The sequence below is a fragment of the Solanum dulcamara genome, chromosome 1, assembly GCF_947179165.1.
Source record: "Solanum dulcamara chromosome 1, daSolDulc1.2, whole genome shotgun sequence".
NCBI classification, from domain to species: domain Eukaryota; kingdom Viridiplantae; phylum Streptophyta; class Magnoliopsida; order Solanales; family Solanaceae; genus Solanum; species Solanum dulcamara.
In genome coordinates this window covers 2852714-2866203 of record NC_077237.1, presented here as the reverse complement: position 1 = coordinate 2866203, position 13490 = coordinate 2852714, and the positions used below count along the sequence as shown (strand labels likewise).

Sequence of the window (13490 nt, the reverse complement as noted above, 5' to 3'; positions counted from 1 at the left end):
TACTGAAATATGAAGTTTTGTCCTCATTAGCAATAATTTAGCTATCAATTGAAGGCATTTAATCAATGATTCTTCTAGACCATTTTGAGTATGGACATGAGCGACAGGATGCTCAACTTTTATTCCAACCGATTTACAATAATCATTAAAGGATTGAGATGTAAATTCACTAGCATTATCAAGACGAATTGTCTTTATTGCATAATCTCGAAATTGTGCTCTTAACCTTATAATTTGAGCTAACAATCTTGCAAAAGCCATGTTGTGAGTTGATAATAAGCACACATATGACCATCTTGTAGATGCATCTATCAAGACCATATAATATTTAAATGGTCCACATGAAGGGTGAATTGACCCACATATATCACCCTGTATACGTTCAGAAACGCAGGGGATTCAATTCCAACCTTAATTGCTGATGGTTTGATAATCAGTTTTCCTTGGGAACAAGCAACACAAGAGAATTCCTTAGATTGAAGAATTTTTTGATTCTTCAAAGTGTATCCATGTGAATTCTCAATAATTCTGTGCTTCATATTATAACTGGGATGGCTCAACCGGTCATGCCAAATGATAAAATCATTAGAATCAGTAAACCTTTTGTTTACTATGACATGTGATTCAACAGTACCAATATTTGTATGGTACAATTCAGAAGAAAGTGCAGGTAATTTTTCGTGCACAATTTTCTTCTCCATATTTATTGTAGTAATATAAAGGTATTCAATCTTTCCTTCATTTGCAGTCTCAATATGATAGCCATTTTGACGAATAACCTTGAAACTTAACAAGTTTCTTTGAGACATACTACAATACAATGCATTATCAAATGCTTAGACGTCCGACATTCATTTTTTCAGTGGCCTTTCATGCCACAACGATGACAGTTACTTCTTGAAGGGCCATTTTGAGAACTGATATTGTTCTTCCTTTTATATTGACCACCACCACGACGATTATTATATCATCTTCTGCCATTGTCACATCCACGCACATTATTGTGGCCATGATTTTTATTTTGTCTTCTTTCAAATTGGCCTTGTGCTTCTACCATATTTGCCTCTGATAACGAAGCAGTTCTAGTGAGACGGGCATCATGATTTTTCATTAAAAGGACATTATGTTGCTCAGCCACCAGAAGGCATGAGATCAATTCAGAGTATTTTTGAAAACTCTTTTCACGGTATTGCTGCTGTAATATTACATTAGAAGCATGAAAAGTAGTTAGTGTCTTTTCCAACATGTTCTCATCATTTATAGTTCCCCACATAATTTTAATTGGAAAGTTATTCTAAATACAACAGAATTATATTCAATTAAAGTTTTAAAATCTTGAAATCGTAAGTGCATCCACTCATAACGAGCCCTTGGCAATACCGTTGCCCTGAGGTGGTCATACCTCCCTTTTAAGTTTTTTCACAATTCAAGTGGATCTTTCACTATCAAAATATTCAATTTTTAGGCTTTCATCTAGCTGATGACAAAGGAAAATCATAGTTTTTGCTTTATCCTGACTTGATGATGTATTTCCTTCAATTATAGCATCACCAAGACCCTTAGCGGTAAGGTGGATTTCAACATCAAGTACTCATGACAAATAATTTTTGCCAGAATTATCAAGTGCCACAAACTCCAATTTTGACAAGTTTGACATGATGAAAATTAATTTTAAAATAACAAAGACAACTGAAAATTAAATTTCTTCAATAGATATACCTGATATAGAAGTTAATTTTCTAAAAAAAAAAATTAGAGTTTCGTGCTGATAACGTGTTATAAAGTAAATTTACTTTGCAAAATAAGGTGAAAATAAGAGGAAAAACAGAAGACGAAGAGAGAGTTGAGAGAATTGAGAAAGTAGTATATATTTTCTTTTTCCGTGTGTGTTCTTTACTTTGAAGAATAAGACTATATTTATAGCCATATATGTAAGTGGAGGAAAATATTAACGGATAACTTACCCACTTAAAAAGTAAAAGAACTATCCACCATTGTAAAGTGGACAACCAATTACCTTGGTTGATAACACATTTCATATTTTAGTCTTTTTATAATTTTAAAGATAACTTAATAAACTCTTCGCGTAATTATTTTGTCTTCTCTCATCACAAAAAAGATTTTTCTTTTCTCGATTCATCTCACCTTCTTTTTCAACGAGTACCAGACTCACTGACTCAGCCAACCGAGTCACGAGTGAATGACCCATCACGATCCTCTCTCGGTATTGAATACGCCATCTTTTTCTCCTCCAACAGCCTAGCATTTATCCCTTGATCGTACAAAAACGTTAAAAGAATCAATGGCTTCTCAAATTGTATTGCTGCAGCTACTGAAGTTCATCCCGAATGAGTTAGAAATCCACCCACGGAGTCATGATTCAGTATCTTAAGTTGTGGCGCCCAGCTCATGCACACAATTCCCCTTCCCCTTGTTCGTTCTTCGAAACCTTCTGGTAATTGAATCAATTCATCATCAGACTCCCCTCTTAAAACCCAGAAAAATGGTAACTCGGAACTCTCTAACCCGATTCATAACTCAGTGAGTGCGTTTTGACTCGGTTTTGCCTCGCTCCCAATGCCACGTAAATCACTTTTCCCCTTTCTTGCTTATCAAGCCACAATTTTATCTCTCTCCATGCATCGATCTTCATGTTGTCATCTTCATAAGTCGTTGTCGGAAGTTGGCCCACCGGAGAATCGGTTTCCGGTGAATATCTCCGACGACTTTCAACCATTCTGGTTCGAATTCTGAACAACTCTTCAGAAGCAAAAAATCAGAGTTTTCAATAGCTTTAAATATACGAAAACTATCAGAAACATTGTCTTCTTCTCCCTTCATGGAAGCTTCGAAGATTGTCGAAACTTCGAAAAATTTGAAAGCAACAGTGGTTTCAAATGGCACGCATTTGGGGGCAACGGTGTATTCTTCCGGCGTCTTCCAAATTTCATAATCATTGTTCAATCCCGGCACAGGTCCAGTGAAACCCAGAACCACAGCGATGAATATGCTGAAATAAGCCGTTGGAATGTCGAATTTTGAAGCAATCGAAGGAATCCAATAAGAAGCAAAATCAAAGAGTATAAAATCAGGAGCTGATCTTCGAGAAACTTAGCAATAGGTTCTTCGAGTCTATTTTAAGGTACTTAACTTGATCATAAGGTAAATCAATAGTAGCTTCTGCTTTTTCTGGTAACTTTTCGACGTGAGGCATAGGAATTTTGACGAAATTTAAGAAGGGGACAAGATTTGGAGGAAGTTTTGGGAGACTATCAATGTTTCTAAGAGTAGAAATGAAGGAAATTTTGTGACCCTTTTGAGCTATAAGCTTTGAGAGCTCTAAATACGGAATCATATGACCAAACGCTAGCCATGGAAATACTTCAATATGCAACTGTTTGCTGTTTTCTGCCATTTTTTTACTGTGTTGAGCTTTGTTTTTTTCTTTTCCAGTGTTGCAATCGGAGATATATATTATATATCCTTATCAATCATTCAAATGTATGTACTCTACGCCTCGTTTATTTTTATTTGTCCCACCGTTTAACATATGAAAAAAGATAATTTTATTTTTATGTCTTGTGATTATTAATAATTATATATTTCTCAAATCAAATTTCAAGATCTAATATTAAATATTAGTTAATAATGATAGTGTAATAAAATAGCAATGTCAATTAGAGTATTGTTTTGTCCTTCCAGGGAAATTCGATAAAATTGAAAGGATAAAAAAATTAGAGTATTTTTTTTTTAATAGATGTATCAAATTCAAATGTGATAAATAAAGTGAATTAAGAGAGAATATTTTTCTTATATTGATTGAAGAAAATGATTTTTCAATTCCCACTTTACTATTGAATCTCAACACATAATACTTTTCTCATCAATATAATATTGAATATCTCTAGTTATCAAGACCTAAATAGAAAAATCTTGGCTTAGTGATCAATAAAGTAATTAATTTGAAAATCATGAAAGAACTTAGTATACGCCTAAGCCAAAAGCCGATAATACATGGACTCAGATCACGACAAAATATAAATTCAAACATTTAAAAGTATAATTTAATTGATTGTCAAATATAAATTTTGAATCCATCTCTGAATATAAATTAAAGAGGCAACAAACTAAACTTCATTTCAAGTAAACAGTGGAAATTTAATTAGTTAAACTCATATAATATTATAAGTATTTTTAAACAATCAGTATATATTATAATATGTAATAGCATGGGCTATTTACTCAGTACTTTTGTTATCAACATCGCCAAGGATCACCATATACAAAACCAGGAAATTTAAACAGACTCCATTGAGGTAATGAAACAAGGTAGGACACCTTTTGGCAAATCAATCAGCAAATCATGGTGAGGTTATACGTACTGTTTTTCAGGGTTATTATAGAGGGTTTTACAAAAAAAATTATAAAAAAGTGACCTTAAGTTATATCACTAAAAAATTCTTGACCGACACATATGAAAAATTAAAAAAATTCCTTAATTCTTGTTGAGTGGCTCCTAACTGCTAAAAATATGGCCCGAATTATGGTGAGATTACGGTACTTCTCCTCCGGGTCATTACGGAGGATCCTGTTAAGGTTTCGTAAAAAAAGCGATTGAATCCATATCACCAAAAAATTCATTGATTAACACACACAAAAAATTGAGAAAATCACATAATTCTAGTGCCCCTTAAATGCTAAAAATAGGGCACGGATTGTGAAGAGGATATATGTACTTCTCCCAAGGTTATTACGGATGGTCCTATAAAGGTTTTCCAAAAAAAGTGATCGAACGTTATATTATTAAAAAAATCATTAACTAACACACAAAAAAAACTGTCTAATTCCTGTTGAATAACCCCTAAATGCTAAAAATATGGCGTGGATCATGGTGGGGTTAGACGTTCTGCTCTCTTAGGTAATTAAGAAAAGTCATGTAAAGTTTTCACAAAAAAAGTGATCGAAATCCCAAATCACCAAAACAATCATCGATTAACACACACGAAAAACTAAAAAATCGTCTAATTCTAGTTGAGTGCCCCCTAAATGCTAAAGATATGATGCAGATCATGGTGACACTATACGTACTGCTCCCCCAGGTCATTACGGAGGGTCCTGTAAAGATTTTGCAAAAAAATTAACCGAAAGTCATATCAACAAAATTTTTATTAACTAAACACACACGAAAAAATTGAAAACATTGTCTAATTCCAATTGAGTGGCCTCTAGACGCTAAAAATGTGGCGCAAATCATGGTGAGGTTATACGTACTTCTCCCCCGGGTCAATACTGAGGGTCCTATAAATGTTTCACAAAAAAAATAATCAAAAGTTATATCGCCAAAATATTCATTGACTTACATATCTAATTACTCTACAAAATTCTAGAAAATTTCACTAAATATCTAGGATTATTCTCCAAAAAACCATCTTCATTTTTCACAGAAATATTGAATTTTGAAGCAATTAAAGGAACCCAATAAGAAGCAAAATCGAAGAGTATACAGTCAGGATCGAGTTGAATCTTTGAGAAATTTAGAGATGGTATTCCACCATTTTTTTTCCCTGTGATGCTATTGCACGTATTTTAATCAGCAACTAGTGATCATTATATATTTATGAATCTCAAGAAAAGTCCAATTAATTAGTCAATTGGACTATCTATATTTATATATTTGTCCTTAATTATAGAATAATTGAAGTGTATATATTTTTATATTAATGATTGATTGGTCTTTCTACCCACAAAATGATTTTAAAATGCTATGATTTACTTGCATTATTAGCCATTGTGAATATTTTCGACATAATAAAGATTTTGGCAGTCTTGCTTCAAAAAAGAAGCTTCCCATGACCAATTTACAGGTTACAGCACACCAAAAAAGAAAATTTCTGTTGTCTTAAATATATTATAAAGTACTGTAGATGTCCATTTAAAAGAAATAAAATAATCCTACATAATTATATTTTTTTATTTATTTTTCATTCGATTTTCAATATCTATATTAGAGTCTGATTATATATTTTATAGAAAAACATATAGTGTAAGGTTACATAAAATAAATTGATCCTTAGTTGAGATTAAATATGTCTTCATCATTATTAAAATACATTAAACTTTTTTTTACTTTTAAATAATTCCTAATTTTGAGTTTTTTTTCCCCCTTAATTCTGTCTCCTCTTCACAATCTCTACCACTAGACCTTTTTTTTTTCGGTTTTATATTTGTGTTCGGAGTTTATAGAGTCTGATTAAATTTGAATCGCATATTGTAGGACTCATTCGAAGGACTGACATAATGTATTATAAGTCTATTAAAGTATGTAAATAATGTATTATCCATCTATAAGACTTGTATTATATATGTTTTATAAATAATTCTCTGCATATTAAAATTTATAGATGGTAAATATTTTTTTAATATTATATATTTAAGTATGTTTCCCTTTAAATAATAGCAAAAGCTTATTTAAACCCAACTATTTGTAAAAGTTTAATCTATTCCTTCTGGAATATATCATAAATTAATTTAATCCTTTGGCCTTACTAGATAGAAACACAAAATGCAAGTGGATGGAGAATATTTTAAAACATTTTTCTTGGAAAATTCATCAACTAATCAATATAAAACTATATATTAAAATGATTCGATTTGACAAGATAAATATAAGAATATAAAAATCCAACCTAGAGTTGAAAAATAATTAATTATGATCTTAGTTGGACCAATCTTGAGATTCATCAATTTATAAAGCCCATGAAACAGAGCTCTACACAACACACAAAAATGGCGGAGAATAGCAAAAAGTTGCATATTGCAGTATTTCCATGGCTCGCTTTTGGCCATATGATTCCGTATTTAGAGCTATCAAAGCTCATAGCTCAAAAGGGTCACACAGTTTCCTTTATTTCTACTCCTAGAAATATCGATCGTCTCCCAAAACTTCCCCCAAATCTTACCCCTTTCTTGAAATTCGTCAAACTTCATCTGCCCCACGTAGAAAAGTTACCGGAAAATGCAGAAGCCACAATTGATTTACCTTATGAGCAAGTCAAGTACCTAAAACTTGCTCAAGATGGACTCGAAGAATCCATGGTTAAGTTTCTCGAAGATTCAGCTCCTGATTTTATACTCTTCGATTTTACTTCTTACTGGGTTCCTTCAGTTGCTTCAAAACTCAACATTCCGTCGGGTTATTTCAGCATATTCATCGCTGCGTTTCTGGGTTTCATGGGACCTGAGCCGGGATTGAACAATGATTATGAAATTCGGAAGACGCCGGAGGAATACACCGTTTCCCCAAAATGGGTTCCGTTTGAAACCACCGTTGCTTGGAAGCTTTTCGAAGTTTCGAGAATCTTCGAAGCTTCCATGAAAGGTGAGGAAGAGAACATTGCTGATGTTTCTCGTTACTATAAATCTGTTGAAAAATGTGATTTTCTGTTTGTGAGGAGCTGTTCAGAATTTGAACCAGAATGGTTGAAGGTTGTCAGAGATATTCACCGGAAACCGGTTTTTCCGGTGGGTCAACTTCCGACAACGACGCATGAAGATGACAACACGAAGATCGATGCATGGAGAGAGATAAAATTGTGGCTTGATAAGCAAGAACAGGGAAAAGTAATTTACGTGGCATTTGGGAGTGAGGCAAAACCGAGTCAAAACGAACTTACTGAGTTATCACTCGGGTTAGAGCTTTCTGGGTTGCCATTTTTTTGGGTTTTAAGAATTAAAAGAGGAGAATCTGATGATGAATTGATTCAATTACCAGAAGGTTTTGAAGATCGAACCAAGGGAAGAGGAATTGTATGCACGAGTTGGGCGCCACAACTCAAGATATTGAGTCATGACTCAGTGGGTGGATTTTTGACTCATTCGGGATGGAGTTCAGTAATTGAAGCAATACAATTTGAGAAGTCATTGATTTTGTTAACATTTTTGGCTGATCAAGGGATAAATGCTAGGGTATTGGAGGAGAAGAAAATGGCGTATTCGATACCGAGAAATAATCGAGATGGTTCGTTCACTCGTGACTCGGTAGCTGAGTCAGTAAATCTGGTACTTGTTGAAAAAAAGGGTGAAATATACAGGGAGAAGGTTAAAGAGGTGAAAAGTCTTTTTTGTGATAAAGAAAGACAAGATAAATATGTGGAGAATTTATTATATTATCTTCAAAATTATAAGAAAATGTTATAAGTTAATCTACGAGAGTTGAGAATATCTCAATGTGTATTTATTTCATAACACGTAAGACTATTTATAGTCAAATGTAAGTTAAGGAAAAAGTTATAATAATAGAAATATAATGATGGCTATTAAGTGAGAAGGGAAGAAAAGCTTGGGTTTGCTTTATTTTATTTAAATAATATTGACGTGTGGTTAATTTGCCCTTGATTGTTTTATCAGGTATCAAATTTCTCCTATCAACATATATGTATTGTATAACTTTGTTCATTAAAATTTAAGTATATGAAAAAAAAAATTGTCTAAATTATTTATCGTCTGTATTGATTTAAATCATCGTGTTGAAAGTTTATATATACTTTATTGACCGTTAAAACCATAATACACATTAAGTATACCTCGAAGACTTTACGACAAAATGGTATCAATTTCTTAACGAAAAGTCTCAACTTAGGTATGCATTTTTTCTTTTAGGGAGGGGTTAACTCCCATTTAATATTTTTCAGTACAAATTCAAATTTAATAATTTTTTGATAGAAATATCAAACCCAAATGACAAATCAAAGAAACACACAATTCAAACCCCAAATTGTGTTTTTTTTCTTTTCTTTTATGATTAGAGCAAAGAGAATATATTGTAAAAGTGCAAAGACTCCTTTTATTTTTCTTTGAGGGGTGGTTTAGTTTACATAAGGATTATATCACATGGATTATTTATGTGATGTATAATAATATGATATATAATACTTTATTCCTTCTAAAATAAGTATTATTTTAACTTTTTTATGTTCATTCAGAAAATATAATATATTTAAGGTATTATTTATTAAGTTGCCTATATTTATTAGATATTTTTGAGAATTGAGCATTATTAAGAAAAGGTAACTCTTTAATATAAAATTATTATCTTAAACTCCTATAATGATAATTATTTTGGAACAATTTTTTTTAAGACAATACTGTTAAGTAAATGGAATGTCCACTTATGTTTTTAAATGAAGTGGGGCCCACTGAAAGTGGGCATCCCACTAAATTACTCCAATATAAATATGCCATATTGGCATGAACGGATGTAGAGAAAAAAAAAAATTTCTGCTTCGTTATATTTCTTCTTTGTTTTCCCTTTCTCTATTTCCCTTCCGTTTCCTTATTCTCTCCGTTAAAATTTGTTCAGATATAGAATATTTTATAACACGTTATCAGCACGAGGCTCCGGCTAATTTTTCAAGGTAACAAAAAGTGGTAAGAGTTTTATTTAAATTTATTTTCATAAAATGGCAAATATTTCAAAAATTGAATTTGTTGCTTTGGATATCTCTGGAAAAGATTACTCCTCATGGGCACTAGATGCCGAAATTCATCTTGAATCGATGGGTCTGACAGACACCATCAAAGATGATAACACGGCATCTAGTCAAGACCGTGCAAAAGCTATGATTTTCCTCCGCCACCATCTCGACGAGAGTCTTAAATTACAATATCTTACATTAAAAGATCCCTTGAAATTGTGGAAAAATTTAAAAGAAAGGTATGACCACCTGAAGTTGGTCATGCTTCCACAAGCACGTTATGACTGGTTAAATCTGAGACTGATGGACTTTAAAAATATAACTGAATATAATTCTGCTTTATTTAGAATTATAGCTCAGTTAACTTTATGCGGAGATGAAATCACGGAACAAGATAAACTTGAAAAAACATACTCCACATTTCCACCCGCGAATATGCTCCTGCAGCAGCAATATCGCGAAAAAGGCTTTAAAAAATATTCTGAATTACTTTCTCACCTTCTTATTGCTGAAAGACATAATGAACTATTAATGAAAAATCATGATAGTCGGCCAGTTGGTTCTTTGCCACTCCCTGAAGTGAATCAGGCAAATTCTAACCAACGAGAAAGAGGCCATGGCCCCAGTCGTGGTCGTGGTCGTGGTCGTAGTCAAAGAAGAAATTTTAATTATGATGCTCGGCTGGCACCGAGAAATAACCAGCAATATAAAAGGCAGGGTAAAAAGCCAGAAGCTTTACCGAAGAATAATTCAGAAACAATATGTCATAGATGTGGAGGTGTGGGGCACTGGTCGCGGATTTGCCGGTCATCAAAACGCTTGGTTCAGCTATATCAGGCATCGTTAAAGAGGGCAGAAAATAATCCAGAGACAAATTTTATCTCTTAGGACAATATTGAGCCCATACATCTGGATGTAGCTGATTTCTTTAATTTTCCAGAAGTAAATATGAATGTTGATAAGCCCGATAATAATTAAATAATTCTCTTTGTTGTTATATGTATTAAATATTATGTTTGTATTTTTCTAGATCCATGTAATAAAATAAAATTTTGTATAATAAATTCTGTATTAATTATAATATTTACTTTCTTTTCTTTTGAAGAAAATATGGAAATGCCTCAAATTTTATTTGGATCAATGATCAATCAAGAAGATATTTGTGTAATTGATAGTGGAACAACTCATGCTATTTTTAAAGACGAGAAATATTTTTCCAACTTGCTTAGAAGAAAAGCTAATGTTACTACGATATCTGGCAATTCCAAAATGATTGAAGGCTCCGGAAGAGCTACTATAATTCTGCCTAAAGGGACAAAAATTGTTATAGAAGATGCATTATTTTCTTCTAAATCTCCAAGAAACTTGTTAAGTTTTAAAGATATCCGCAGAAATGGATATCATGTTGAGACACTAACTGAAATAAATACTGAATATCTTGGTATAACCAAGAGTGTCTCAGGCGAGAAATATATTTTGGAAAAATTACCAACTCTGTCATCTGGCCTATATTATGCAAAAATTAGTGTAATTGAAGCACATATGATCGTAAACCAGAAGTTTACTGATCCAAATATATTTGTGCTATGGCATGATCGAATAGGTCATCCTGGATCAATAATGATGAGACGAATTCTTGAAAATTCAACTGGACATCCGTTAAAGAACCAGAAGATTCTTACAAATAATGAATTTTCATGTGCTGCTTGTTATCAAGGCAAATTAATTGCCAGACCATCGACCCTGAAGGTCGGCATCGAATCTCCTGGATTTTTAGAGCGTATACATGGAGATATATGTGGCCCTATTCATCCACCTAGTGGGTTATTTAGATATTTTATGGTCCTAATAGATGCATCATCTAGATGGTCTCATGTGTGCATATTATCATCTCGCAACCTGGCGTTTGCGAAGTTGTTAGCACAAATAATAAGATTGAGAGTGCAATTTCCAGATTATCCAATTAAGGCCATTCGCCTTGATAATGCTGGAGAATTTACATCCCAAGCATTTAATGATTATTGCTTATCAATTGGGATAAAAATTGAACATCCTGTTGCTCATGTTCATACTCAAAATGGCCTTGCAGAGTCATTTATAAAGCGCCTACAATTGATAGCAAGACCTCTACTAATGAAAACAAAATTGCCAATTACTGTTTGGGGTCATGCTATTTTACATGCAGCAGCACTTGTACGTCTAAGACCGACACATTATAATAAATACTCTCCGTCACAATTAGTATTTGGTCATGAACCAAATATAGCCTATTTAAGAATTTTTGGTTGTGCAGTATACGTGCCTGTAGCACCACCACAACGTACAAAAATAGGCCCTCAACGAAGGTTGGGCATATATGTTGGGTTTGACTCACCCTCCATAATTCGATACCTTGAACCGTTGACTGGAGATTTATTCACTGCTCGATTTGCAGATTGTTGGTTTGATAAAACAATTTTCCCGCCATTAGGGGGAGAGAAAAAGGAACCCGAAAAAGAAAAAGAAATTGCGTGGAAAGTTTCATCACTATCACATTTTGATCCACGCACCCGCACATGTGAGCAGGAGGTCCAGAAGATCATCCACTTACAGAAAATAGCAAATCAAATGCCAGATGCATTTACTGATTTGAAACGGATAACTAAGTCACATATCCCTGCAGTGAATGTACCTATCCGAATTGATGTCCCAAAAGGACCATCTATAAGTATCATAGCTTCTGAATCTCAAACACGCCAGAAGCGTGGTAGACCGTTGGGTTCAAAGGATAAAAATCCTAGAAAAAGAAGCGTAAGAAATAATAAAGATGATACTACACACGAACTTCCTGAAGAAGGTCAAGGTTTGAGTAATCCTGATATTCCTGAAGAAATCAGTGAACCCGATACTCAAGTGAATGAAGAACTTTCAATAAGTTCTACCGGTGATGAGATAAATTTAGATCGATCAAAAATTACGGTGGATAATGTTTTTGCGTATAATGTTGCAATTAACCTCATGCAAGATAGTGAAAGTCTTGAACCTAAATCCGTCGAAGATTGTCGACGTAGATGTGATTGGCCAGAATGGCAAAAGGCAATTCAATCAGAATTAGACTCACTTGCTAAACGTGAGGTTTTTGGACCTGTAGTCCAAACCCCTAAAGGTGTAAAACCAGTTGGCTATCAGCTGTCTTAAGGAAAGGATATATATGCAAACTTCAGAAAGTTTCAGCTCAAACGGATAAGTGGAGACGTTAGTCGAGCGACATGGAAAATGCTCACAGGCTCCAAAATTCTCTTTGATACCCATTCTTCTCTATTAACCTGTACAGGTCTTTGCTTGTTCCTGGTTATTTGTTGTGTATTTGCAGGTTGTTGGAGATATACACCAACATGCTTTAACAACAAATACATAGAGGACAACACCTGCAGCAACTCAACACCTGCAGCAGCTCAACACCTGCAACACCTGCAGCAGCTCAACACCTGCTTGCTTTGTTGCTTGTCTTTGGTTGACAGTTTTTGTTTAGAATCTCTTTGGCAATGCTATGAGGGCTGCAGTAACCTGGGGCTTCTATGGAGAAGCACACTCAGCTTGCCAACCACACTCTCTATTATCAACACACCCCAGCAACAACTCCACCAACCTGCAACACACAAGGAACAAATACAAGCTATCTACAGCAGCATGCAGATTTCTTTAGTTGTGTGGCTTGTTGGTTTTGTTTGTCTGTGCAGGTACTCCAAGAAGCTGAACCTGATCACAACAAAGGACCTCCCTTCTTGTATAATTGACACCAACATGCAGCCAAAGCACAAAGGAAGCACCAAGGAGATGCACAGTTGCTTGTTTCTGTACTCTTCTGGTTTTGTATGTCTATGTCCACATACCAGGAACTCTCCAGCACCCTCCAACAATTTTCACTACCTGCAGCAACACCAAAATTTTTGGAGCCCCTTGCAGCAACAATTCCAACAACTTGCAGCACACAAGAAACATGGTTACAGCAGCTTCCAGATTTCTTTGGTTGTGTGG

At 34.0% G+C, this 13490-nt stretch overlaps 1 protein-coding gene and 1 pseudogene across 1 annotated transcript; one reads left to right on the top strand and one right to left on the bottom strand.

The window, feature by feature from the left end:
* Positions 1 to 2035: 2035 nt before the first annotated feature.
* Positions 2036 to 3487, bottom strand: LOC129897625 (UDP-glycosyltransferase 91A1-like; annotated as a pseudogene).
* A 3218-nt stretch (positions 3488 to 6705) lies between these two features.
* LOC129897609 (UDP-glycosyltransferase 91A1-like) lies at positions 6706 to 8383 on the top strand. Its single transcript, XM_055973045.1, has one exon. It carries the CDS (start codon positions 6757 to 6759, stop codon positions 8194 to 8196), a length of 1440 nt encoding a protein of 479 aa, XP_055829020.1. The 5' UTR covers positions 6706 to 6756; the 3' UTR covers positions 8197 to 8383.
* The last annotated feature ends 5107 nt before the right edge of the window (positions 8384 to 13490 follow it).

What these genes read in the sequence shown, in the direction of transcription:
- LOC129897609 (XM_055973045.1), top strand. Translation starts at nt 6,757, where the DNA reads ATGAAACAGAGCTCTACACAACACACAAAAATGGCGGAGAATAGCAAA.